This window comes from Podarcis bocagei, assembly GCF_964188305.1.
Source record: "Podarcis bocagei genome assembly, chromosome: 5".
Taxonomy (NCBI): Eukaryota; Metazoa; Chordata; class Lepidosauria; order Squamata; family Lacertidae; genus Podarcis; species Podarcis bocagei.
This window is the reverse complement of record NC_138129.1, coordinates 79146329-79174149: the sequence shown is the minus strand read 5'-3', so window position 1 is coordinate 79174149 and position 27821 is coordinate 79146329. Positions and strand designations below refer to the sequence as shown.

Below are 27821 nucleotides of genomic sequence, written 5' to 3'. Positions count from 1 at the left end.
AGCCAAGCAGGCCTTGCTCTTCAGGCAAGTGCTGCATTCTTGCACAGAGGCATCATTTCCATGCTGGACTTTTCATATCTGAACATAATGAATATGTCACCCCGGAGCTAATTTTGTCAACTCATTATTTCCTTGGTTAAAGTATTTGTTTGTTTGTTTGTTTTTCTATCCTACCCTTCATCTGAGGATTTCATGGCAGTTAACACAAATACACATACCATAGTTACAAACCAAACAATATATTTGGGATGCCTTGCATTCTTCCCAATGCCACATACTTAAGATGCATAGTTTAGAGACAGTGAAGCGTAAAGCTCCACCAATATACAGGTCCTCCTCCCCCCCAAAAATCAGAGATATACAGAGCAGCTGCACTGTCACATTATTCTTCAGTGAGTATGATAATGTTCCGGGCTGTACAGTCAGAAGTGGAAAATCTCCAGGGCTTGGAATAGGAACTGGTTTGTAACTGAATCTGATGGGTAAGAGCAGAAATGAGAGCTTGTGACTCACAAGAAATAGCCCCACATTTTGCACGGAAAGAACATTTTCCGAAAAGGGAACCTGAGTGCACAAGGAGTTATGACAGGAATGGATTTCAGAGCATAGCTCATGTAAAGCTAATTGTTTCCAGAATGCAGGAAAATACCTACAAAGACCTTTAAGGCACATGCAAATCATTGTAGATGCAAAGCTCCAGGTGGCATGTGAGATTTTGCTGAGGGCAACTTTTGCTAGATGGAAAAAGCAGGGGGGCAGGAGGGGGGCAATGTCCCACACTCTCCAAAGTCTTATGAGGCAAGTCCAGCCAACACTCCCACCTCTTGTTTGGTTCTTCAAAATTGGGGGATTGAAGAGAAAGGCAGGGATTATGCAATGAATGGGTGGCATGTACTTTACGCACACACAATGTGTTTGTTGTTTTCTTGTGCCCAGACAATAAAAAGTGTACAATTCCCCAAGGACATGTTTAAAACAGAAGCTCAATGAACAGCAGCCCACCGCCGCAACACCCTCTGTTTTGCTCCAAACACATAGCTCAGGTGACACATACTGATGGGCAGGTAGCTTTCCGACTGGTGAGCCTTCAGGGGGAATCTCTTCTCCTGAACATGGTCCAAGCAGGCTGGATGGCTACCGCTTTTTTCTTTGTTTCTGTAAAGGGGAGGAACGTCACAATGTTAATTCATGTTAATTGATTTTTTTAATGTTCTCCATTACGCCTCTGCACACAGACCATACTCTTTGAGCCATGAGCTGCACATCCCTGCTTGATCTCTTCATTGCCAGGCCACCAGACATCTGACTCTCTTGACTGATGATCCCAAAGCACAAAACCACAAAAAGTCTGTCCCCACCACCATGACTATAGACATGGTATATGTCTATAGACATTCTCACTCTGAACTTGGTGAGCAAAAGGAGTGATATTAATGAATGTGGATTTAGTTGATTTGCAATGCTACTTAAAAGCAGTGCTAGGAACAAGGATGTCTGGATCTCTAGAACCTTAAACAGCTGGAGGATGGGGGAAAACAGGGAGATGGACTTGTAACAGCAGCACTGGGCGTGGGGGTGCCTAACCTTTCTCCCAGCAACAGAAATCACTGCCACAAAGCTACTAATAGGCTCATTCGGGGGGGGGGGGAGATAAAAACACAGGCACCAGCCTTTCCCCCAAAACAGGGCTAATAGATGTTTTAAGAGCAAAGGGTTGATAGATTTTAAAAGAGAACCAGGCAGGGAGAAAAGGCTAAAGAGCCCTTCCCAAGTAGTAGTAGCATTTATTAAATTTGCATACCAGCCTATACCTGTAGATCTCAGGGCAGTTCACAACATAAAATTACACTATTAAAAAGTATGGCTTCCCCCAGCCATTTCAGACAAACCAAAGCTGTTTTTTAGGCTTTTTTTTATTAAAAAAAAAAGTCAAGAAACCCAATCATGGATCTTCCACACGGATCCATGAGTACAGATGGGCTCCCCTTGGCAGACAGTTGCTCTTCAACATGGAGTGTGATGGGAAGGGATAGAGCTTCCTTGATCATGTATACTCTCCTCTCCTCCCTTGTATAATTAAGAGCCACATTCTGATCTCCTGAGTAGGGCGTCCATCTCAAACTCTCACAGATGCTGCAAGATAGCCGTACCTTAGAAGGTTTCCTCGGGCTGAATTCTGCTCTCTGGCCTGGCGAGTGCACATATTAAGGCTCAGTCTTTTTGGAGTTTCCACTTTTCCTTCCGGAATGCTGCCCTCCCTTTGCAGGGCTGGGGAAGTGCCATATTTTTCTTCCAGACACCTCAGTGGGACAGTCCTGTTGATGGGCTGAAATATAATTGCCCCGCTCTGCTTTGAGATTGGCCGGCGGTTCCCCACATAGCACCGGACCAGGCCAGGGATGCTGTCGAAACTTTCGTCCTCAAATTGGTACTGAACACGGCAGTAGGCTTCGTTGAGCCTCAAGACGGTTTTGTTGATCTTGAAGTGCTGAGAGGTGTTTTTCCATTGACAGGTAAGGACAAAATTCCCAGGGCTTGAGAGAGAGTCCCTGATCAAGAAATCTCCATCTCTCTGAACAAGGCTTTCAGACACCTTTAAGAGAAAATCAGAATGAGATTAGCCACTATTGGACAAGTGTACCCTTACTTTATTTTACCGAAAGCCTTAGCGTGTGTGTGTGTGTGTGTGTGTGTATGTATGTATGTGTGTATGTATATCTATATATATATATATGTTACAATGCTTCGTTGTAATCTATCACAAAAGTTGTTGCATTTAAATAAAATAGCAAAACATTAAATATATATCCTAGAGCACTGTTTCCCAAACTCAGTCCTCCAGCTGTTTTTGGACTACAGTTCCCATCATCCCTGACCAATGTTCTTGCCAGCTAGGGATAATGGGAGTTGTAGTCCAAAAACAGCTGGAGACCCAAGTTTGGGAAACACTGTCCTAGAGTAACCATTCCCACAACCGGGTGTCTTCCAGGTGTTTCCAGATGTTTATCATCCCTGACAATTCACTCTGAGGCTGGTGTGAGTTGTAGTCCAGCTATAGTTCTGGAATAGGACTATACCACTATTCAACATAGTCAGCTAAGTCACAGGCCCTTCCCCTTTTCTGAGCTTCCCATACAGTTTTTCCATCTCAGTGATACGGAAGACTTCAACCTGGCACTCTTGTCTTCTGGTATTGTGCTTAGGCTCCAGTGCCTGACAAAGATAGTTCAAACTGCTACTTTTAAATTTGGACCTTGCAAAAGACTAAGATCAGCTTCGCAGCCCAAATTCTGATTAGCCTAGGAATATAAGTAGAATCCATAGGATACCCTGTCACAGTGAAGTTAAATTCCTACCCTTGTTTATATCTGGAAACAAGGCCATGGAATCCTTTGAAGCTCTGGTAGGCACCTGGCACCCCAACATTAGGAAAGGGGTTCCTCATTCACAACTCTGAATTACTGGGCACACTGAGATCTGGACTGCAAGCCAAGACACCTCCATTCCTTCTTGCTAACACTGAGGCTATGGACACATTACAGGCTTAAAACACAAGCTAGGTTTTTCCTTTTCTCAATTAGGATGGAGGAAATCGAGAAATGCTAAAACAGTGGTATTCCATAAGGAAAGACAGGATAGATGTGGGTTGTGGGTAGCATCATGTGCACACTGCTTCCTATACCAGTGGTGGGAGCGCACTGGATGCAGAGTAAACATGAGTGTGCATGCAGCCTGAATAAGGATTGTGAATGGCTCTCTCAATAAGAACAGTTGAGTGCCATGTGGTCATGTACTATACTCAACTGTGTACTGCTTAAGTAGTCAGAGAGTGTCTCATTAGCCTTAGCATCCCACTGATTCACTTTGTTTCCAGCTCAGATGAGGATACCTGCTGTGTTTTCAATCCACCTAACACAGCTAATTATGAAGGCCGTAGCCTGCAGGAACCCAAACCGCAATAAACCACAAACAGTTTAAGATTCCACACAACAAAACAAAGCCTTTTTTAAAGCTGCTACAAAAAAAACATAAAATACGCTTCTGGGATTTTTACGGGCACACCAAACTGTAATCTGCAAAGGCAAAATAATAATAAAAATCATGACATGATCGGAACACAAAGAGCTTTCACATCCCAAAGCTAAAAAGATGCAGAGCTGTGTGACTACACAATGCGGTCAAAGCCAACAGAGCTTACAGTGGCTCTCTCTTTCCAGCTAGTCTCCTATATTCCCAAATTGCTACATGTCAGGGACAAATAAATTGTGTGAATATAAATTAACATACAATTATTTAAAAGAACCATAAACTGCTCAAGCAGCAGAAGGAACACTTGCATAATGAAGGAAAGTTTAATCCTTTTCCCCTTTGTGGTGGTGCCCACTACAAAACTGCTACTGGTGTGTGAAGAACTTTGCACTAAATACATCTATCTGTTTCTAGCTTCAAAGATGGGATTATCTTCCTGGGATAAATTCCTGTTCCTACTAAAAGACATGGATAAGTATTCTGCATCCAGGACAGTGAGGTTTCCTGCTTGCATACTGCTTAAGTGCATTAATACTAAAATATTAATGGAAATGCTATTGATTACAACAGAGATGCTTGACTTCCTTGTGGCATCAATATTTGATATTTTAAATGTTTTCCTCCCTTGAAACTATTTCTGAAATCTTAATTGTACGTGCAAGATTTGTTTCTTTGCTATACAGTCGTAACTTGGAAGTCAAACGGAATCTGTTCTGGAAGTCCGTTTGACTTCCAAAATGCTCAAAAACCAAATTGCGGCTTCTGATTGGCTGCAGGAAGCCGCGGAAGCCCCGTTGGACGTTCGGTTTCCAAAAGAACATTTGCAAACCAGAACAATCACTTCCGGGTTTGTGGCGTTGGGGACCCAAAACGTACAAGTTACAGGGCGTTCAACAACCAGGGTATGACTGTATAGCCCAGGGGTTGTCAACATGGTCCCTACTGCCCACTAGTGGCCTTTCAGGATTCTAGGTGGGCGGTAGGGGGTTCTATGGCACAAGCCGAATCCTCCTTCCCTTGATTACTGGTGGGCGGTAAGGAAATTCTATCATCAAGAAAGATGCATTAGGGGGCGGTAGGTATAAAAAGGTTGACTACCCCTGACATAGCCAAACCAGCGCAATAGCAAGTGGCTGTGTCAGAATAAATGCATTCTGAATCTGAGTGAGTCCTGCTGCTGCTTATCCACAGCTGAGGGCAAAACTAGACATAATGGCCAAAAGCACCAACTGTAGCAGGCTGCATTTCACCACCTTCTCAAAATGGCTTGCTGGAACAGGGCCTTCTCGGTAGTGGTGCCCACCCTGTGGAATATCCTCTCATCAGATGTCAAGGAGATATACAACTTTTAGAAGACATCTGAAGGCAGCCCTGTATAGGGAAGTTTTTAAATGTTTGATGTCTCACTGTGTTTCTATATTTTGTTGGAAGCTGTCCAGTCAGATGTGCGGGATACAAATAATAAAATAATAATTATTAATTATTCCAATCTTACAATCACATAAATGTAGCTTCCTCCGCATCCACAAATTAATTCTGACACTCCCTCTTTTTCCAATTACAAAAATGAAAAATAAAAATAAAAAGTGAGATAGTTAGAATGGCAACTACGGTAATGACCAGGTTTTCACCCCATGAAAAAATGTGCAAATGATGGCATTTTGTATGTATTTTACTATGGTGAGAATTTTTTCTGGTAAGCACAACTTTAGAAACCTCGCAAATATAATTGGATTCACTCTGTTTTCTCTAGATTGTGCCCATTGTCATAAAGTATCCTCCACACAACCAAAACCGTAGCTGGGCTAAGGTAGAACTTTTTATTTAAATTGACCCTAAAAGTGACCTCATCAATGCCTTTCTTCAGTGGGTTCAATATACTGGCTTTCTTTACCGTTATCTGGCACAATTACTCATAACTCAAATTTTTTAGGGCTCTCGTCTTTTTCATCAGACAAGCTTTAGCCAATAAGCATGTACATCACATGGCCACCAGATTCTGCTATCTCTGAATGCTTTCCAGGGCTGATATCCACAGGGAGGCTCATAACTCCAGAGGTCTGCACTTTGATGACTAGTTCATGCTGTTTCAGTTGCATTAGATTAAAATAATAATGTCTGCTTTCAGACAGATGTGGAAACGCATGTAAATATGGTGAAAACCAAGAAAAAGCAATGTGTTGCTTAATGCTTTAAAATGGCCTCACATGTCCTGATTCCCAAATTATCATCATTATAACATTATTCCGTTTCCAGTAAGGATCAAGCAATTTCTGTAGCTAGAGCATACATTATGTGCTCAAAATCTTGCTAATCAGTAAACCTGATTCCTGCAATCAGGGATAAACGAAATAAATTAGAAATATCTGGCTGATTTTTACATAAATTTAGTCACATTTTCCAATAACATGGATCTCTCTTCTCCAGGATAGGACTGACAGGGAGCAAGAAAGGACAGCAAAATTATCAAAGCTGTGAAAGCTATCAGCTTGCTTGCTTTTTTTAATAGTAAAGATTCTCAGAATAGATTGGAGTGTCAATTTCTGTGCCAGAAAGGAGACAGCGGTTGTGTGGCCAACTCTCTCATAGCTATATTCCCAGCTATACTTAAAGCATCGCCTGGGAGTTTATTTTAGCATTGAACCTCTGGTGATATAATTGGGTTAAAAAACTAACTAAATGACAGTTCCTGCGAGTCTCTTTAAGATAATCTTTATATTAAATAAACAAGCTGAGGGATAATTACAGGGAGAGTAATATTGGGATCTTGCAGGTTTCCTCCATATCATTTGCGACCGCTCTAAATGGGTAGCAGGCGTGACTGAACTGGATCTAGGCTCAGAGTCAGGACGGAGATAGGTTTCTGCACTTCCCTCTATATATGCAATTCTTCCTCCCATAATAACATCCTCAGGTTTTCGCTTTTCTTTTCCATGCTCCATAAATGCTGGATTTGAACTACTGATCACAAGCGCATTCATAATAAATTTGAACCGATTTGTAGAAGAAGAAGAAAACCAGTGGTGGTGGTGGTGAAAGACTTGAGGTAGAATTGTGAAATACCTGGATTTAGTAAGCAAGGAAGAAAGAACAGGAAAAGAAAACAAGCTGGCAGAATTACCCAACAGAGAGACCAAAAAGGGACACACCTGTCGTGGAATGCGTCCATGATACCAGGCATGGCTGCGCAGATCTTCACTGCTCAACTGGAGCTCCTCTTCCAGCTCTTTCTTGAGTTTTTCTGGGGAACTCTCCATACCCAGCCTGTCCATAACATGCTTTTCCTTGGAAAACTGCAAGAGGGAAAGAGAAAGGAGACTTGATCACCCCAGGCCTGACGGAACGCCTTATCTTGCTCAAAACTTTCATTCTGCCCCATGTGCCATGAGACTCGCAACAAGCCAATGAAATCCGCACGCCACGTTTTACGAGCCTTTGATCCCTAAGCAGTATTTGTGGAAGCTCCTGCCAGGTGAGAAGCTAGGTAATGATTACATGCTGCAAGGTGATATTGTAAAATGTCCCACCTGGATTGCTTGCGATAATAACTGGCGTGCCTGCTGAGTCATTTCTGTACCTTTGCAATAATAACGCTTTATGGAGAAAGGAATAAAATGAAGATCCCAATTTGGGAGAGCCATAATTGCTCAGTCATCAGCCATGTGCTTTGCCTGCAAGAGGTCCCCCAGGCTCAATCGCTGGCATCTCTACAGGAGGGCTGGAAAAGAGTTCCTGTCTGAAACCACTGGAGAGCTGATGTCTGTCATTGGACAATACCAGGTCAGTATAAGGCAGCGCCAGCAGACAATTCCATGTTTTACACAAGTTACACATTATTGCTAAATGATTATTGCCAAAAAAGAAGAAAAAGGTGCATCAAAAATTGATTCATATGACCCTGCAGAGTACACCATAATCACATTGTTTTCCTTTGTGACACCTCCTGCAATACCTTCAGCAACAATTTAGCTCTCTCTCCTAATCACTTAGGCTGGTTCGGACCCCATCTGCATATAAAATAATAAATGGGCTTGGGTATATTTCTGTTACAAAACTTAAAGTCATGTATAGCACAGGGTGTTTGTGGTTTGGTTTATTTGTGGATGATCCTTATCAGTTTTACTTTCTCCTGTGAAACTGAGCCTTGTCAATTTCACTTTCCCACTTTGGACTGCAGAAGCCAAACGGAGAAAGCTCAATTTTCCAGCAAAGGAAACTGCCTTATACCCAGTCATACTGCTTGTGTGTCTACCCCAGAACTGTCTACCTTGACTCTAGAGTCTTGGGCTTATGACTTTCCCAATTTCTTTATCTGGCAATTCCAGAGACTGAATCTGGGAATTGTACAAATAACACACTCTACATTACTGAAGGTAAATAGGTACCACTGCGGCGGGAAGGTAAAAGTGTTACCATGTGCTCTGGCTTCCTTCACGATGTTCATTGCGCCGGAAGAGGTTTAGTCATGCTGGCCATATGACCCAGAAAGGTGTCTGTGGACAAATGCCAGCTCCCTCAACCTGAAAAGCAAGATGAGTGCCGCACCCCATAGTCAACTTTGACTGGACTTAACTGTCCAGGGGTCCCTTACCTTGTCCTTTACCTACACTACTGAGCTATGGCCCATCCCTAGAGCTCACTCCAAAGTGTCCCCTTTTTTAAAAGAAAGGGGGGAACAAATAAAAGCTGGAGGGGGTTACAGTTCTCTCTCTCCCGCCTCCACAATACTGCAGCCTCCTATCACCTATATCCTGTCCTAAGTGTAGCAATGTTCAATATTAGGGATTATTAGGAAAGAAAACATATTTGGCTTATTGTATACATTTCTAGTCACGAATTTTTTTTTTATAAAAACAGTGCAGAGCAAATGGCAACCCAACGCTATCGTGTTTAGGGATTTTATTTTATTTTTAATATATAAAAAAACTACAGAGATACAAGATACAGTGGTACCTCTGGTTGCAGACAGGATCCGTTCCAGAGGTCCGGTCGGATCCCAAGGTTTCCGCAACCTGAGGACCGCTTCTGTGCATGCGTGCACGGCGAAACCCGGTAAAATACTTCCGGGTTTGTCGTGCACACATCCTGAAGTTTACGTAACCAGAGGGTTACGTAAACGGAGGTACGACTGTACAGATATATAAAACTATTTGTGGTGTGGGCACAAAGATGTTTCTCCCCCTCTCTTGGGGGTCATCCAATGAAAATGATTGGCAGAATATTCAGAATGGACTCAAGAACACACAGACAACCCATAATTCACTTACAAAATTTGTTGCCACAAAGAAATTATGTCCCTGAGCCACAGTTGTTGGGACAACACTGGGAGATGTGCTGAAAGCGGAGCAATCACACAATGCCAGTTCATTCAGTACACAACTTAGATGAGACTGTTCTCATTCACATTCTCAACCACACCACCCTCACTGTGTCAAGTAGCGCTCTCTCTCTCTCTCTCTCTCATCATCATCATCTTCCCTTTCGACAGGGCTCTGGTTAAAATATCCCCACAATTCTTCTTGGCATGATGTCAGCGACCTATCCAATGAGAGATTCTCGTCTCTGGCACTCTGATTAAGGATCAGCTGCTTTGTTCTTCACGAACACTGAATTAGGAGATGCAGGGTTAAATTAAAAGATGTGGGAGCTGAGCTTAATCCCTCATCTTTGTTCTCTCCCCTCCAGTCTATGCCTGCTCCTTTAGTTCAAACAGACAGCTCACAAGGCTTCAAGCAGCATTTTAATTAAGCCCAGCTGGCTCTCTTGCTGCTATTATTGCAGATTTTGTTTCAAAAAGAAGGTATCCGTTACAATGATTTGTCCCCTACTCAGACATATTTGCTTTCTTTTCAATCTGGACTGTTTACATTTTGCTTTGTATGCTGTGACCTGGTCCCACAACACAACCAAAAACTGAAGAAACAGAAAGCTCTCTCATCAAATCAGTGACTGATGCAAGAAACTGGTCCTGTGTTTCCCAAGACTCTGCTAGTCACACACAGTAAATAATAGTAAATTCCTGGGCACGCTACAGCATTATTATCACATGGTCTGATCCCTAAAGCCATTTTCACAAACACTTAAAAAGATTTATTTTTTTAAATGCCCATCAGTTTAACAAAAAGGCCATGTGCACTCACTCCCCCCTCCCCCAGCCTGGTCCTCTTTTCTAAAAAGAAAAAGAAAATATTGCCTGTCTCTAGCCTTAAAAGGTACTTTCACAGTGTCTATCACTTGTCTATACACACACACCTATATCTGTATCTATAAATCTGGGTATCTGCAGCAGCTTGCTGGTTGCTAAATAAATCCTTGCTTGCTCCTTCCAAAAACAGCAGCACGAATAAAGCAATGCAGAGTTGGAGACCCCATTGACTGTAGAGCGTTACCATGCAACAACAGCAGCAGAAACATTCCCCTCACAAATGGCTGTGCATTTCTTCTTAGCTTAGTAACTTGGATGAACCCCAAGGCCTCAAAGTGATGTGACTGCGACTCTGCGGTACTTGAGAAAGACCAAAGGATGCAAGTTCTCATCCTCCAATCTAGGTTTTACTATGAATGCTCTGATCTTGAGAGCTCATCCTCCATTGTATGCACTGTAGGAGGCATTTGCTACAGACTTCCTCGTTGTGCTGCTCCCTTGTGCAGCTAGTCTATTAAACTACCGGTAATTGGCCATACCGTTAAGAGGGCATTGTTCTAAATGGAACATTGCCAAGAAGAAAGACTGTTGTTCTTAGCTGACCTTTTTAATGCGATGGGAGCCAAGGCTGGCTCTATTGTTGAGTTTCCTCTTGTGTTTCGCTTTCAAAAAGCAATGCTTTAAAGTCAGGGGCCAGGGAGAGCATCACCAAATGATAGCAGTTTATATACATGTATGATGCAGGTTAGGATAAGGTTGCCAGATGTCCCCGTTTCCTGGGGACAGTCCCTGGATTTACAGCTTTCTCAGAATTCACATGTGCATAGCAATAAGTGTCCCTGGATTCATTGAAAAAAATCTGGTAACCTTAGGTTAGGCGCCTACCAGAATTTAGAAATACCATTTCACATCACTGGATATTTATTTCTACCAAGTTAACTTTGACCTGAACCCCCCCCCCCAAAAAAAAGGAGTAGATCACTGCCAGTTTTTAATTGTGTGAGTAGATTGCAGTCTCTTGGAAGTTGGTCGTCATCATGGCTGCAGGAATAAAACGGGTCTTCCTTTTACTGACCTGATAGTAAATACATTTATTTGTACCATTTTGTTGTAAAAAAAGGATTAATATTTCTCTCTACATAGTAAGAATGTAGTGCCTCATCACAATCCTGGATTTGCATGAAGTCAGGACAGTAAAAAGGAGCACAAGAGAAGGCTGGTTCCACAAGAGTTGCCATGGTATAGGAACAAGAGAGAAGGGACACTGAAATGGGGAAAGTGATGGTTTAAAACAACAGCAGAAGTTTGAGTAAAGCAGAGATGGAAAGGACTGAGAGGAAAATGGAGACGGCGGCCACACGGATGTTACTAGCCCAGAGATGGAAGACGACAAAGTCCCTACCAGAGAAGAATGGCAAACTGGGGAGGCCTGGCCAGATGGGCGGTGCATTATTATTATTATTATTATTATTATTATTATTATTATTATTATTATTATTATTATACTATGCCAAAATGGCAAAACTGGCCAGAAAGCTCAGGAACCAAAAATACCAAAATTTTTATAAAGAATGGGAAAAATTTATAACTTATCCAGGAGACCACTGTAAGCAGATGAAAACATTAGCAGGATTACAACACTTGTAATGTTGCAAATATTATGGACAAAATGGAGTGACATAAAATATGGATTACTGAATAATATGGAGTTGAATGGGTTGACAATAGGACCCATGGAGGGCAACGTGGGAAGTCCAGAGATTCGGATGAATCTCTAAATATGGATATGCATTTTGTATTGTTATAATTTTATACTTGTAAAACCAAATAAAAATTATCAGTAAAAAAAAAAGGACAGAGAAAATGGTGGGTAAGTGCTATTGAATATTTGAGTGCTTTGCATCCTTCTTCTCTCACACATAAGGCGGCTGAGGAACGGAAGCAGGAGAAGCTTGGGTAAAGTGAGAAGGGAAAGACACTGAAAGGGAGAAAAGTGGCTGTTTTGAACAAGGCAGAAGTTTGAGTAAAGCAGGGGTGGAGAGGCACTGAGAGGAAAGTGGCAGCTGTAAAAAACAGCAGAGGTTGAGTAAAGCTGAAAGTTCACATCATATTGAGCTGATAATGTTGTTTCCTCTCCAACATTCACATTATAATCTGTGGTGCAGAGACAATAAAGCTGAAGGTACAATTCTCAACAGTTCCCTTCTCTTCCTCTCTCCCCTCCCTTTTCAGTCTTGTGTAAATCATGCCCATATTACACATTACTGTACATTACATGCATTCACATTACATTGCGTATACAAGTTTTACCCTCAAGAAAGGAATCAGCCAGGTAAGCAATTGAATCAGCCTTGAACCAGCAACTGAACCTGCTCTAAATGTCAGAGCTCAGCCTTGGAAAATCTGAAATGATGGGAAAGTGCTCCTATACAAGGCAGCTTAAACCCAAGCACCTCTCGCTTTTTAAATAAAACACTCCAATCTCATAACACTCCAATCACAAAACAAATACTCCAATCTCACAACAAGTTTCTTTACCCCACCCCCAAATTATGAATTCCGTCTCCCAGATTTAGAAAGTCTCCAGATTGCCATTATTTTTCAGGAGGGATTCATACAGATACCAAAACATGAACAAAGGGTTGCACAATTTAAGTGCAGTAAAGTACTCCAGTGGCCTACCCCAACAAATCCACTTATATAAAAAAAAAGCAACCTAGCCAGATGTGTGGGGTATAAATGATGGTGGTGGTGGTGGTGGTGAAAGTGTTATGAAAGTGACAAGGAAATGCACTGTGGGGTGGGTGGATGAGTAATCAGAACCTGTGTAAATGCCCTGTAAGCAAATCAGGACAAATGCAGAATGAACGGCCACTGGTGTATGATCACTCTGTAAACAAAACAGAACAAATGCCCAATAAAGACCAGGCATTGTACAACCAGTGTGTAAGCTTTGTGCAAGCAAATCAGGAACTGATGCTGAATAAACAGGTCATCTGGAGGAGCCCTTCACTGAAAATAATCTCATTTTATTTTGGGTTTGTTTTTTCTCACAACAACAACAACAAAGCCCCTGGTGAAATAAAAGAAAACAAGACAGTGACTTCAGTTTTTTTGGACATAATCTCTAGTCTCTCTCTCATCATTAGGGGAATGCATTAGCAATCTTCTCCATCTCTTTCGTAAAGTATTATTTACGTCTAGCATACCTAAAAAGTTAGTGTGGCTTCCTGCTCTCTATGATTAAAAAAAAAAAGGAAACCTGAAACCCTGATGAGATTTTGAGTAAGCTGTTTGTGCAACTTTTTGATGTCCTCTGCCTTCCTAGTAGGCTATCAGCCTTTCCTGCTGCTATGCATAGAGCCCTGCCAGGATACACTGAAATTAACCCCAGGAGCTGCCAGTCAAGGGCTTCTCACTTATGACAGGAAAGACCTCTGTGAGCAGATTTCACATTTATGATCAGACAGAATGCAGCATATTCAGAATACTCTCTGAATCTACCTAAACTACTGATCCTACAGATGCCCACTTAGGAACGGCTTGCAGTAAAAAGTAGCAAAATACAGAAGGCAAGTAGGCCAAGGAGCCTATTATAATTTAAATAGCAAAATACAAGAAGAAACTGAGCATACTGTAAGGTTGATGGGGCTGCCCTAAAAGCTGCTCCAGAAGCTGAAGCATGAGCCTACTGTGCTCATCTTATCGTGCTCTTAAAGGAGTTGCATTGGCTGTTAGTAAACTAACACACATGGTTTTAGTCTTGTCCTATAATGTCCTAAACAACCTGAGACCAGAATACCTGAAAGAGTATCTTCTCGCTTACTGCCCCCCATGACTGCTACAATCAGCTGATAAGGCTCTCCTGTACTGCTGTCTGTGGAAGTGTGATTGACATCAACCAAGCAGAAGGGCCTTTGCTGTGGTGGCTCCCTTATTGAGGAAACATCTGCCCTCAGAGCTTAAGCAACTGCCCACAATGATAATGTTTATGCACCTTCTAAACACACCTCTGTCCTCCCAAGCAAAGTCACCATATTTTTAAACCCTTCCTGAGTTCTAAGGGTTTTTTAGCTGTTGTTAAAATTGATGTACACTACCTCATGATTAATGTGTGAGGCGGTACAGAAATGTTTTCATAAATAAGCAGGGGAAAAAACCCAACCAGAAATAAGGGTAGTCCAAATGACAGCTCATGCCCACAAGAGACACAAACAGCAACCTGCTTACTACAGGTCATTCCCCTTTGTACCATAACTGCTGCACTGTCTCTGCACAGACAAGAATATAAAATGATGTCACATAATTATGAATATTCATTTGGAATCCACCCTGACTGTTGTGCTGCCAACTTCTAAGAGAGATGGGAAAGAATTTGTGGTAGAGGCTCATGAGATCAAGAGCAAGACCTTAGAGGATTAAAGACAAAGCTTTGGGAGGGTAAAGGGGTGGAGCTCACGGTACAAACATGATGCTCATCTAAGGCAGAGGGCAGCCAATGTGGCACCTTCTAGGAGTTACTGGATTATAGCTCCAAATATCCCTGACCACTAGCAAACAGACGTGGGCTGATGAGAGTTGAAGGCCACAACTCCTTGAAGGCATGTTGGATATCGCTCATCTGAGGTGCATGGCTATTCCATGTGCTTTCAAAGTCCCCTGCTACCATGCAATAGGGCCTAGCAATATTGGTTGGGCATGTAGAAAATAAAAAGCTATCCCTTGCAATCCTATTGGACTACAGTGGTACCTTGGGTTAAGTACTTAATTCGTTCCGGAGGTCCGTACTTAACCTGAAACTGTTCTTAACCTGAAGCACCACTTTAGCTAATGGGGCCTCCTGCTGCTGCCACACCACCGGAGCACAATTTCTGTTCTTAACCTGAAGCACTATTTCTGGGTTAGCGGAGTCTGTAACCTGAAGCGTATGTAACCCGAGGTACCACCGTATAACATTTCCTCACCATCAAAGTTTATACTTCCAAGGTGGAAAAGGCCTGCAGGGCAGGGATCAGGTCTTCTAGGGCTCACAACCAATAATAATATACAAAACTATCTAAGCTCCACAGCATCTATCAAGCTTCACAACTATATTTTTAGCGTGCTTCTATTTAAACTAATATACTGGCTCTGGTCAGAGCCAAGATCCTGCCTTACAATCTTGTCAGCACAGATCTAGCTAAGATTCCTGCATTGCAGGGGGTTGGACTAGATGACCCTTGGGTCCCTTCAAACTCGTATGATTCTGTTATCCATTTCAACTTAAATCCTCAGAGAGCAAAAGTTAAGTTGCCATCTCTGGTCCTCTTTTTCTATGCTTACAAATGCTTTAAAATAGAACTTTATTGAACATGAAGCAGCAGAGATCTCAAAAGTTCTGCAGTGCATAACCAGCCTATTTTGAAGAGCTGGGAGCCTCTCAAATAGAATCTTATTTCTGAACAGGGCCAGATGGATTTCTATATAAAAATAATGCGCCCCCCCCCATCCTGTTTCCCCAGAGGACATGTGGATTGGGTCAATGGAATGTTACCATGACAACATGCTGCATGATTTTAGGTATTAGGCCATTGTGCCAAGATAAACAACGTAGTCAAGAACTGTAGCTCTAATTCTACTTTGATAATGAACGCTAAGCCTCAAAATTCACATGGAAGTTTTTATACCAGCCGGGCTAAAATAATGGCTTTTACAACCTTAATCATGATCTTAAAACCCCTTCTTAAGCGGCGTGTTTGAACCAGCAGCTTTCTTTCCATTTGTTCTTACATCACCCCGCAGTAAATTCCTAAGTTGCTCTTCTGCGAATTGCAGTCTACTAAACAAGGAGAAGCATAGGGGACTCCTTGTGAGTAAATGCCTTCCGAGACAAGTTGACATGCTGGCTTTAACAGCTGCATGCACAGCAAAAACTCAACATGTTTTCCTCAACATCAAAATATAGTAGCTTGCATGGGCATAGCCAGGATTTTTGTTGGGAAGGGCAGGCCTTTGGGGGGGGGCAGAACCTCAGTTAGCTATGTATTTGGATTGATTTTGATTGATTTAGGGGGGCAGCTGATAGCAGGGGCAGCAAACAGTGGTGAGATAATAATGTGCTGGGTGGTGTGCCCTGCACCCCCTAAACTAGCCAGCTGCACTGAGGTGGTCTAAGATTCTGCCCCATTACCAGTGTTGAAGTAAAATTCTGTTTCCAGTCTGGTCACCTTCTGTACATTGGAACAGAAGAGGGACACTATCTTGCCATTTGCCTCAGGCAGCAAAATGTATTGGGTCATGAAATACTCCCTGCCACCCTGCTTGCCCTATCACCATTCCCCTGTCAGGGGCCAAGGTAAGCCCCACTCCACATCACAAAATGCAGTGTACACACACCATTTGAATGGCAAGGCCCATCAACTTTGTTGAGGCCTGGCCCCCTCAAAATATTTTATGGGGCACGGGCAAAGGGCCTTTTTTGTTGTGGTTGTTGTTGTTGTTGTTTTGAATGATATTTATTAAAATTTAAGAAACAAAAAATTACATAGTTAAAAATAAAAGAGACAAGGGAAAATATAGGGGGGGGACATACAAAATATAGAAAAAAAAGTTAGAAAAAACACTTAAAAACAGATTAATCCTTCCATATCTTACATTTCATTTCCTTGCTTCCCTGACCTCCTCTCACCTCCCTTTTTTGTATTCCAGTTCAATTGGTTAATTCAGCAATTCCTTTCCCTCTTTGTTTTTGTCTTAGTACTTTAACTTAATATTTTATAGCTTTAGATTCTCACCTATTAACCGGCCATTTTTTCATACACCTTTATGACATTGCTGCTAGAACCACTTAATTTCATTCTAACATCATTCTAACATTCATTAATTTTACAATATTTCTGTAAATAGTCTTTAAATTTCTTCCAATCTTCTTCCACCGACTCTTCTCCCTGGTCTCGGATTCTGCCAGTCATTTCCGCCAGTTCCATATAGTCCATCACCTTCATCTGCCATTCTTCCAGGGTGGGTAGATCTTGTGTCTTCCAATACTTTGCAATGAGAATTCTTGCTGCTGTTGTGGCATACATAAAGAAAATTCTATCCTTCTTTAGCACCAATTGGCCGACAATGCCCAGGAGAAAGGCCTCTGGTTTCTTCAGGAAGGTATATTTAAATATCTTTTTCATTTCATTATAGATCATCTCCCAGCGGGCAAAGGGCCTTTGATTCCCTAGAGGTTGGCTCCTATATCCCCCAATGCAAGTCTGTACCCAGACTAAACGATGCTGAATCATAACCAGGATTGCCCTCATAACCAGAGTTTGAAACCAGGATTTGAAGATAGTTATGTAAACCCTGGTCATAATGAATTGATCACATAATGAATAGATCACAAACAATTAAAACCACAACAGGAGGGCAAAATTCACAAAGGGAATATATGAGTCTATGGCATCTTTCTGACCTCCTAACTGAGGGATGGAGTCACTGTTGTTTATGAGCGTCATCTTTTGACAGTGATTATTATTAATAATAAAATTATCCTTAGAATTGCATACTTAACAAGATCTGAGATTTTGGTAATACAGCGCTTTTAAAAAAATGTATATAAATATATTTTGCTAGACCCTTTTTACGAAACTCAGTAAAAGGTATCTGATAAAAGAAAGTACATTGTGTTATGAATTTCTATATTAAGTGCCTGTGTATTATTTTTAGTCATATAGCATATCACTTTCAGTTTCCCGTAAAGAAAAGCAGAGATGTTTTGAATGCTTTATGTAATCTGATAACCAATTTGTAAATAAATCCTTTTTGCAACTACTGACTTCACATTTTCTTTATGATGCAACCTTCTGTCTGTTTACAACTTCAGGTTAGCAGGCAGCCTAAAGTTTAAAACAGGGATTATTGAATAATTCAGTCGTAGTAAATTTCAATGCAAGTTGACCTGATCTGCATGCATCTTCTAATCTAGACTATTGTTATTAATACTACATATTTATTTATTCATACCTCATCTTTTTCCCTGATGGAACTCAAGGCGGCTTACAGATAGAAAACCCAAAAAATCATTAAAATACAATTAAACATTAATTCAGTAATATTAAAACTATGTACATATAGAAAATTGGTTGAAACATACCAATAATTACAATAAAAGCAGCACAAAGAAAAAAGCATGGGTCAGAAAATATTTATCCACCCTTCCCAAATGTTTCAAAGATCAAGACCACATATCTAAATATGTTTTAAAGGCATATTTTAAAAGGAAGTATGTTTAGAAGAGTATATCTGGAAAGAAAGGATGCATTTAAAATGTTATACTCATGAGTTTTCACACAGATTTTAAAACAAATATTGCAGATTAATTGTGGAAATGGCATGGAAAGGACTTGTGGGTAAAAGAATGCAAAAAATTACCAGACTGAAAATAAAGCTAATTTTTCTTCTTTATCTTTTCAGCTACTAGTAGTCCTTATACCATTTCTATCCACAACCAGTTCAGAGTGGCATACCTGGGGATTTTCCACATTTTATCTGCGCAAAATCTTGTGGGGTAGGAGGGAGAGACTTGGCTAAGATCAGTCAGCGAGCTATGCGGCTGAGCAGGATTTTGAACACAGGTCTCTGTGGCAGACTCCAACACTTTAACCACTACACCACAACTATGCCTGGACAACAGTGTGTAACAACATAAAAATGTGACCTTTTCTTGATCTGTAGATAGAATATACGTGTAAGTACAATCACACACACTTCCTTAACATTACAGACCACCTACCTTGACACCAATAATGGCCTTGCGGTGATAAAAACAGCAGAGAGATGCTATGAGCGTTTGAAGAACATTGGAATCTTTCGGCATTTTCAGATCTTTTGTCCCGTAGACCAACAACCTCCCTTGACACACAAGAGGAATGGTCCCTCCCAGCTACTTCCAAGAGCTCCCACTGAGTTTAGCTCCTGCTTTGCTGGGTCTTCTACACTTCCCCCCGCCCTCCCCAACCTCATATTTTAATCCCAGGCCGTTTCCTCAGTGAAAGCTGATCCTGTCATCTAAGAAGGTCATCTCCCGCTTGCTTCCAGCAATGGATCAGAATCATCATGGGACTTCATTCAGCTTGCCAATGAAATCCTAACCCTCAAAGAGAGGGAGAGGAGGGAGCGAATCTCTGTTTGGGAATCCCCCAGATTACAAACCACAAATCCCCAATCCAGCAAGAAATTAATCATCACCTTGTTCTTCAGCACGTAATATATTGAGTCATTGGGCCCAGAAAGGTTTCCAAGTCCAGTTATACCTCTGCAGCCACACACACACAAAAAGCAATGCCCATGCTTGCATCAGTAACATTGCTACGTACACGACTGATAAACAGAGTTCGGGGGTGGGGGGAGAACAGTTGGTTGCCTAGGGGGTTGCATGTCTCTGTTACTCATCATCTACACTGTTACATCCTAGCGCACAGGTAACCAAGGGAAAAAAGTCGAGACTGTTTGTCTTGAAATAGGAAGCTGCTGACAACCTGTCATGCAGCAACAACAGAGCGCAGCCAGTAGCATCATCACAGCCGCTGCTAGCGTCATAGAAGCAAACGCAGCCTTCCTCTATTTAATTAGAAGATAAGTCGGTCAATTGCCAGAGCTGGTGAACACAATTATGCAGCCTTCTGGAAAGCAGCACTTACTACAGCTCTCTGGGCAGCCTTTGGGTAGGAGGCAACTGGAAAACCATGGGATTGTTGCCATTGATTTCAATTGAAACAGGAGATTTCAGCTTCTGGGGTGGGTGGGGGCAAGTTCCTTTGAAAAGACAAGTTAAGCCAAACTTTGTTGCTGGCAGACCAGAAATAAAGGTCAGTCTATACCCTATGGTTCTGGACATAAAAAGCTCAACACAAATAAGGATTATGCAAGGCACTATGCACTTTTAAAACATATCCCTTTCAATGCTTTCCTTGAATTATAGGTTGCATTGCAGAATCCAGACCGTGAGCAGAAAGTGAAAGGTCTGTAGAAAGGACCGTGAGCAGAAAGTGGAAGGCCTGTAGAAAGGAACTTGCAGAGTAAAGGGTCCCAAATGTGTCAAGTTAGTGATCCAAGCCATATACTGTAAAGAACGAACAACATACATATAAAAACAAGCACACGGTGCATTCTCAGCTGGAAGAAAAGCCGCTCCAAATCTGCAATACAATGGTCAGACCTCTAAGCAAAACTCACCTACCAAGTCATGTCAAATGACATTTTGGTGCAATTTCACACCATCTAAAATCCTGTCCCAATGCTGAGGCAGTTAATATAGAACTACAGTGGTACCTCAGGTTACAGACGCTTCAGGTTACAGATGCTTCAGGTTACAGACTCCGCTAACCCAGAAATAGTACCTCGGGTTAAGAACTTTGCTTCAGGATGAGAACAGAAATCGGGCAGCAGCAGCACAGCAGCAGCGGGAGGCCCCATTAGCTAAAGTGGTCTTCAGGTTAAGAACAGTTTCAGGTTAAGAACAGACCTCCAGAACGAATTACCGTAAGTTCTTAACCCGAGGTACCACTGTAGTAGATAGGAATCCTCCAATATAACTAAGAAACATTAACATCGTAACCTCATACATTTCTATTCAGAAGCAAATCCCGCCCTCAGGTTAAGTGGCTACAAGACTGCAGCCTAAAAGGTAACGGAGCTATCTATGCATTAAAAAAACAACATGTGGTTCAGTCCTTTCTGGACTCTTACCATTTCAGAGTGGAGAAAGGATTTGCATGTTTGAATACACTCCCATGTCAAAAACCTTTGCCTGTAGAAAGTTAGCATGCTGTAAATAAAAGAGTTCTTGCATAGCGTCCTGTATCAATTCCAGTTTTCTGTGCTTAGATACATGTGACAGGGTTGTTTTTAAATGTGGTGGGAACATTCCAACTTGTGATTTCTAACCAAACATCTGAAACAGAGTACAGGCCAGAAAATATTTTTTTGAACATGAAAGTTCCACAATGCAGGCAATATGAAAGAAGTCATCTCCCCCTCCCACTTGACATTATAAAAAGTTACTGGAATTCTCCACCACAATATGTTTATTATGAGGCAAGCATTTAAATAGTTTCAAGTACATGAACCAGCCATATATAGTTTTGAAAACATCCAAATGTTTAATTTTAGGTGTTTAATTTTAGATGGAACCAGAAATCCCTTGCCAAACAGATGCATAACTTGTCCACAATGTGTTCACAGAGCAGCCAGACACGGGCTGGATTATGGGAACAGCTCTCTTCCTAACAGCCTTGTTCTATAGTTTCGGTAAAGAATATTTTTTCCTGTTGTTCTGACTGTATCTGATGGAAATTCTAAGTGCAGACAGGGTAGAAGAGCTATGCTGGATTAACTAATCCAGGCTTCCTCAAACTCAGCCCTCCAGATGTTTTTGCCTACAACTCCCATGATCCTAGCTAGCAGGACCAGTGGTCAGGGATGATGGGAACTGTAGTCTCAAAACATCTGGAGGGCTGAGTTTGAGGAAGCCTGAACTAATCCAAAATAAGAAACACTGCAACGAAACTGAGACGATCTAGTTGGATAGTGATTTATTATAATCCCTAAACCTGCTGTGTCAGCAAACAGATGCTCAGGAAAGCAGATTTTGATTATAGGCCTACTGGTGATGTGATCAAAGTTTTGCTGATGCTTGCAGGGACATTTCTTTGCAAGTATAGGAAACACACATCTTTTTTTGGTATATTCATATTCCATCAATGCTCAGCTCAAGAGAGTCCTGCAATAGCTTACAAAACAAAAAGTGTTTTTCAGAACAGCTAAAAATGACAATAATTCAATAGGATGGTCACTTATGCATTGTAAAAGAAAGAAAGAGGTCACAGATTTGCATAAATGTACACCTCTTAAGTTATATGGACAGATGCAAAATTAAAAATAACTTTTAATTTAAACAGAAATACAATGCATCTCACCATTGTGGAAAAGACTATGACCTTATATAGAGATCTCAGAGCTTGTTTTTTGGGAAACCTTTTGAGAGCAAGAGCTGATTGGACCCTCAGTCATCCCAATTGTGATCTTTTGGCAGGCCACAATAAAGCTGTTACAAACAAGGTGACCATTTATTCAATAGCAGCTCAAAAAAATCACTATAATTTCCTAAAGACGTCTGCTATGAACAGCAAACAGGACCACTCACAATAGTATGCTTGATGTTCTTGTTAATCTCAGTTTGTACTGATATTAGTGTCATATATTATGAGTGCTATTTTCTGTCCCTGTTTCTCTGGTGTCTCTCTTAGCTGGAGTCCTAATCTGCTACTAATTTGTGATGGTATCTGTCCTATTCCTCTGTTTTGTAATTGTCATTGTAACAAACGCAAATAAAATCAATCAATTCTATTCTACTCAATTTGCTCTCCAAATCCGGGCCCATTTTTTTTGGTTTTTTATCTTTAAAACTGACTTGGACCAGGACAACCTTTCAAATAGGACTGTCCTCTGCAAAGCTGAACACACGACCATTCTACATCTCAACTGTTTCCACTTAGTGCCTACTTTATTGATCCAATTTCACACAAAATGGATTGGGCTTCTGCATCAGACGAAATCCACTGAGGGCATTTGGCGCACAACACTGAAAGTGTATCTCTGCATTTCCTGTCACTTTGTATTCGATTTAAAAGTAGCTCTCCTGCTTTTTATCCCATGGGAACGATATACACAGATGGGAACAAACTGCCAGAGAGGTTCAAAGGTCAATTTTAAGGTCATGAGCAAAATAACAAAGCAGCAGTTGTCATATATTCCCTAAGCCTACTAATTGTGATGATATAGCTGGTTACTGAGATTCGTCTGGCAAGCAATTGGTGTAGGAGGTTTGTTGTCTCTACACATAAAAATAAACTGAAAGTGTATTGCATGAAAGTACAGCATCAGATCTACCCAACAGAAAAGCTCTAGTCAGCACTCAATTATAATCTGCCAGAATACGGATGTAACAGTCAGAGGAAAGCATCTGTTCGTAGATTCAAGCTCACAGTGGGTGAACACTAGAAACTATTCTAACACACCTCATATTAATGTGACCATTCAGAATTAAAACAGCACTTACATAGCTGCAAAAATCAAGCTAAAGGTAAAGCGACCCCTGACCATTAGGTCCAGTCGTGACCAACTCTGGGATTGCGGCGCTCATCTCGCTTTATTGGCCGAGGGAGCCGGCGTACAGCTTCCAGGTCATGTGGCCAGCATGACTAAGCCGCTTCTGGCGAACCAGAGCAGTGCAAGGAAACGCCATTTACCTTCCCGCCGGAGCAGTACCTATTTATCTACTTGCACTTTTGACGTGCTTTCGAACTGCTAGGTTGGCAGGAGCTGGGACTGAGCAACGGGAGCTCACCCCGTTGCGGGGATTCGAACCGCCGACCTTCTGATCGGCAAGTCCTAGGCTCTGTGGATTAACCCACAGCGCCACCCATGTCCCTAAAAATCAAGCTACTGTTATTTTAAATACAGTGGACGCTCGGGTTGCGAACGTGATCCGCGCGGGATGCATGTTCGCAACCCACAGCTTTCGCAACCTGCGTCTGCGCACATGCGGGTTGCAATTCAGCGCTTCTGCGCATGCACAAAGCACGATTAAGCCCTTCTGCGCATGCGCGACCGCCGAAACCTGGAAGTAACCCATTCCGGTACTTCCAGGTTTTGGCGGTCCGTAACCCAAAAAAAAGGCAACCTGAAGCGGCTGTAACCCGAGGTATGACTGTACAGTCAAAGCGAAGTGACTGGCATGTAAAGTAAGTCAGAAGATGAACACAAAGGACTTCTAAATCCCACTGGTTTCAAATTTAAAAACATGCTTCCACTGAGATGTACTTCAGCGAAATCTAAATTGCATCTTGGCAGGTTGGAAGGCAGCAATGTGCTATTACATGTATGCATGTATGCATGCCCTAACATATAGTGCCCTGTTTTTGTAGCATTCACATGGCATTTCTGCACATTACATAAACGATATGACTCCACCACTGAAGTGTTGCACCACTCCTGTTAAAAACTGCCGCCACTGCTTATAGGTCAGCAGAAAACAAAGCTTTCCACAGTGAAGCTCAACACAGACAGCAGTTTTTAAGTGACTTAATGGTGGTATGAGAAGCTTTTCTGCTCATGGTGCACTGTACATAAATATTCTTTTGTCCCACTGCTACCAAATAGAAGGTTCCTGGTGCAAATGGATGCCGCTTCCAGCTCGCGACATGTGGGGTTGCCAGTTTCCACTGGTTGCCCTCCCAACTCTCCCCACCTTGTGGAACAACTCAACATACACTCTGCAACATACTGCTCAATCAGCGTCCTCTGACTTTGTAAGGACTCGCATCACAAATTGGTCAATTGATGTCTATCTGCAGCCTTTCACAGGGTCAAATCATCATTTTCTCTAGCTCAATCCTGTTTGCTCTGACTAGCAGTATCTCCCACCCTTGTTCATTGGATCATTTAAATGGAGATGCCAAGGATTTAACTAGGAACCCTGAAGATGCCAAGCATGAGTTTCATCTCTGAGCCTCAGCCATTTCCAAAATAGTGACAGCCCAGAAAAATATTTTTAGTTAGAGACCACGGCTCAGCTGTAAGAAACATCCTTTGCATGCAGGAGGTCCTAAATTAAATCAATGGCATCTCCAGTTAAAAGGATCTGGTTAGTACGTTGTGGGAAGTACCTTCTGAAACAGGGCCACGAGGCCGAAATCTAGAACTGGCTGACCCTTCACAGGCCATTCTGACAGGTGGGCAGGGCCGCTTACCTGACATTGTATGACACCAGCGGAGTCAAAGTTCAAGCCCTGGGTACAGCCAAAGCCTTATCTCTGCTAAGATGGAGATCAGCCTCTTCATGCTCTTTGAGAGTAAAAGGCAGCAGCACAGGTTTGTCTCTGCCCCAAATGGCCATATGGATCAAATTCAGAGACCTGGAAGGCATGGTTAGGCACATGGGCTGCAGAACCATTTCCAGTTCCGATAAGCAACACCGGGGTAGATGAACAAATGGTACAAGGACGCTCCCTAAATTCTAAGCTATATATATCTTTGTGACATAAGGTCACAAAAGAAGTTTTCATTCCCAAGAAGCAATATTGTCCTCCCTGAAGGCAACTGCAACTACAGCTATTGTTTTCTATTAAAGAACAAGAAACAAATGGGTGTTGCCCATGCTCTAGGAAGCAATTGTTCTTCTACGAAATAGGTGCATATAAACTGGACAATACATGTAAAAATGTATTGACAAAGCTTATTTTATGCCTGCTACTGCTAACTAAATGGCCCTGCTGCATGGAGGAACACAATGCACCTCTTTTGTGTTAAGAGTCTGAATCTAGTATCCACATGGCAAGAAATTACACTCTGGCTCCCCCCTATGGATAACAATAATATGTTGGGAGAGTTTGTTTTAAAAACGAAACACTGCAGTGCAGCTCCTTTATTTTCCCTCTTTTGAGCAGGAGCTGAGAAACTTGCCCAGGCTGAATCTCCAGCAAAATGGTTTTGAGTAAGGTGAAAAAATGTCTCATTCTACTTTCAGAACTTTTTAGTAATCAGGGTGCCCCAAATGTCAGCTTTCAGAATTGCCTAGAAATACCTTTGCCACTTAGGAGTGCAGTTTTTATCCCTGTTCCTTTCCTAGGTTTCTTATCCACTACTTCTTGGGCATCTGACCTAATAGAAGGATATGCAGATCTGTGACCCTGTGTCTATTTAAAAACCAACCAACCAACCTGTATTGAGAGAGAACTGACTAAACATAATGTGATAGTCTTGAACCAATGAACCATACACATACTAAATTTTGGAGTTCTAACCCATATCAGATGTACAGTTTAAATAACCTGTGAGCTAGTCAGGGCAATCAATTACTGAGGCCCAAGAGTTGCGGTTCTCAAGGGTGTGGTAGGAGAAGATAGAAAGTGAAACAGGAAGATTCAATGACAGACAAATAAATATTTAAACATTTCAGTATTAGTATTATCAGTATGGGCTGGATAACAATTATTGTTAAAGCAGTTATTTTATAATTATCCTTTTCCAGAGAATCTGTCCAAGTCCAAAGTGAAGTTTAAGCAGAGTATCTCACATTTTAACACCAGATAACTGTTTTCTCTTTTGTATCAATGGGGGGGGGGCATCATTCTACTTGTCACACTAGAGGGCAGTGTATTACCACAGGGAACATTGCATAAGTGGATCTAGCAACAGCTAAACCACAGCGATTTATGTTCAACCATTTCAATATAAGTCACCTGTCAATTACTGCCTTGGTCTGCCATTTTCAGAAGTTTAAATAAGACTGAGCAGTTAAATTGAAAATTAAAGCACACACACTTGAACGTTTGTGGGTCTATACATATCCCTTTTTAGATTAATAGGGGACTGAGGGGCAGATGGGGCTCATCAACTTGGGAAGGTAGCCCCATCTAGGAGACAGAAAATTCTGTTGTGTTTTTTTTTAATAATATTTATTAAAAGTTTAAGAATTAAAGAAAAAAGTACAAAAGAGAAAAAGAGAAAAAATAAACAATACAAATCAATACATTACAATACATATAAAAAAGCAAAAGACACAATACATCAAAACAAAAGCAAAAGCAAAAACAGTTAAAAGCACATCCAATATTTCCATATCTTTATCTTTCATTAACTTGTTTCATCAACCTCCTCACACCTCCCTTTTTGTGTTCTAGTTATTAATTATTTCAGCAAATCCTTTCCATCTTTCACAGTTTTCTGTCATTTAATTATCTTAATTTGTTTTAACCTTATCTTACCATTAAAACCCTAAAACTTATTTATACTTAACTCCTTATAACATTTCTACTAAAGCCATATAATTTCATTCCAACATTTTTCTAACACTCATTAATTTTGCAACATTACTCTAAATTTTTTTAAACTTTTTTTCCAATCTTCTTCCACCGTCTCTTCTCCCTGGTCTCGGATTCTGTCAGTCCTTTCTATCAATACCATATAGTCCATCAACCTGGTGACCTTCTGTCCGAGGCTCTTAACTCTCTTCCATGTCCCTTCTGCAGATCTTCTTCATATTTATACATGCACTTTACTTTATGTTCTGCTGATCTTGTTCTTAATTTCCTTTCTTTGGCACTGAGGAGTAGATCTCGGGGAAACTCCAACCTAGCAATATCTTTATTCCTTCTCGACGGGTCAGCCCATTCTCCATAGTCAAAACTAAAGTCCAAAAGATATTTCAGAGCGCCACTCTCCCCCGACCCAAATCCAGATCCCAAAGGCCAGAGCATCCCTGCATTGGAGGATCTATCCAACTTTCCTTCTCCAATCCAAGCAGGGCTCCATCCCACCAAATCTGGCTTTCTCTAGATTCGATCATAAAGGGCAACAGCTTATGATCATCAAATTGCTTCTGTGAGGCCGGTGCTCTCTCCACTTGAATTACTTGAGGTTCAACAACAACTTTCTCCTTCGTCTTCTCCACAGCTTGCCATGTCAAAACAGATTCCTGGGTCAATTCCTGAGTAATTTCTGTATAGATATTCCCTTTTTGTCCCAACTCAAGTCATTTTTTGTCCCAAATTGTCAATTTTATTAATCCACACATCCGGCTTCTCATGAAGCTGTTCCAAAAAAGCACTTGTCTTGC

General features: G+C 41.5%; 1 protein-coding gene across 4 annotated transcripts in view; it reads right to left on the bottom strand.

Moving 5' to 3' along the window:
• The window catches only part of BCAR3 (BCAR3 adaptor protein, NSP family member), an 87743-nt gene that overhangs the window by 14104 nt on the left and 45818 nt on the right, over positions 1-27821 (bottom strand). For 2 of the 4 annotated variants that reach the window (XM_081194979.1, XM_081194980.1), the window contains exons 4-6: positions 7179-7322; positions 2151-2593; positions 1055-1155 (exon numbers count right to left, since the gene is read on the bottom strand). In XM_081194979.1, coding sequence (XP_081051105.1) covers positions 1055-1155; positions 2151-2593; positions 7179-7322 — 688 coding nt within the window. Of the gene's footprint in view, positions 1-1054; positions 1156-2150; positions 2594-7178; positions 7323-18935; positions 19135-20890; positions 21002-27821 lie in introns of those variants that run through there. The other 2 variants (XM_081194982.1, XM_081194981.1) reach the window with 2 other exon arrangements.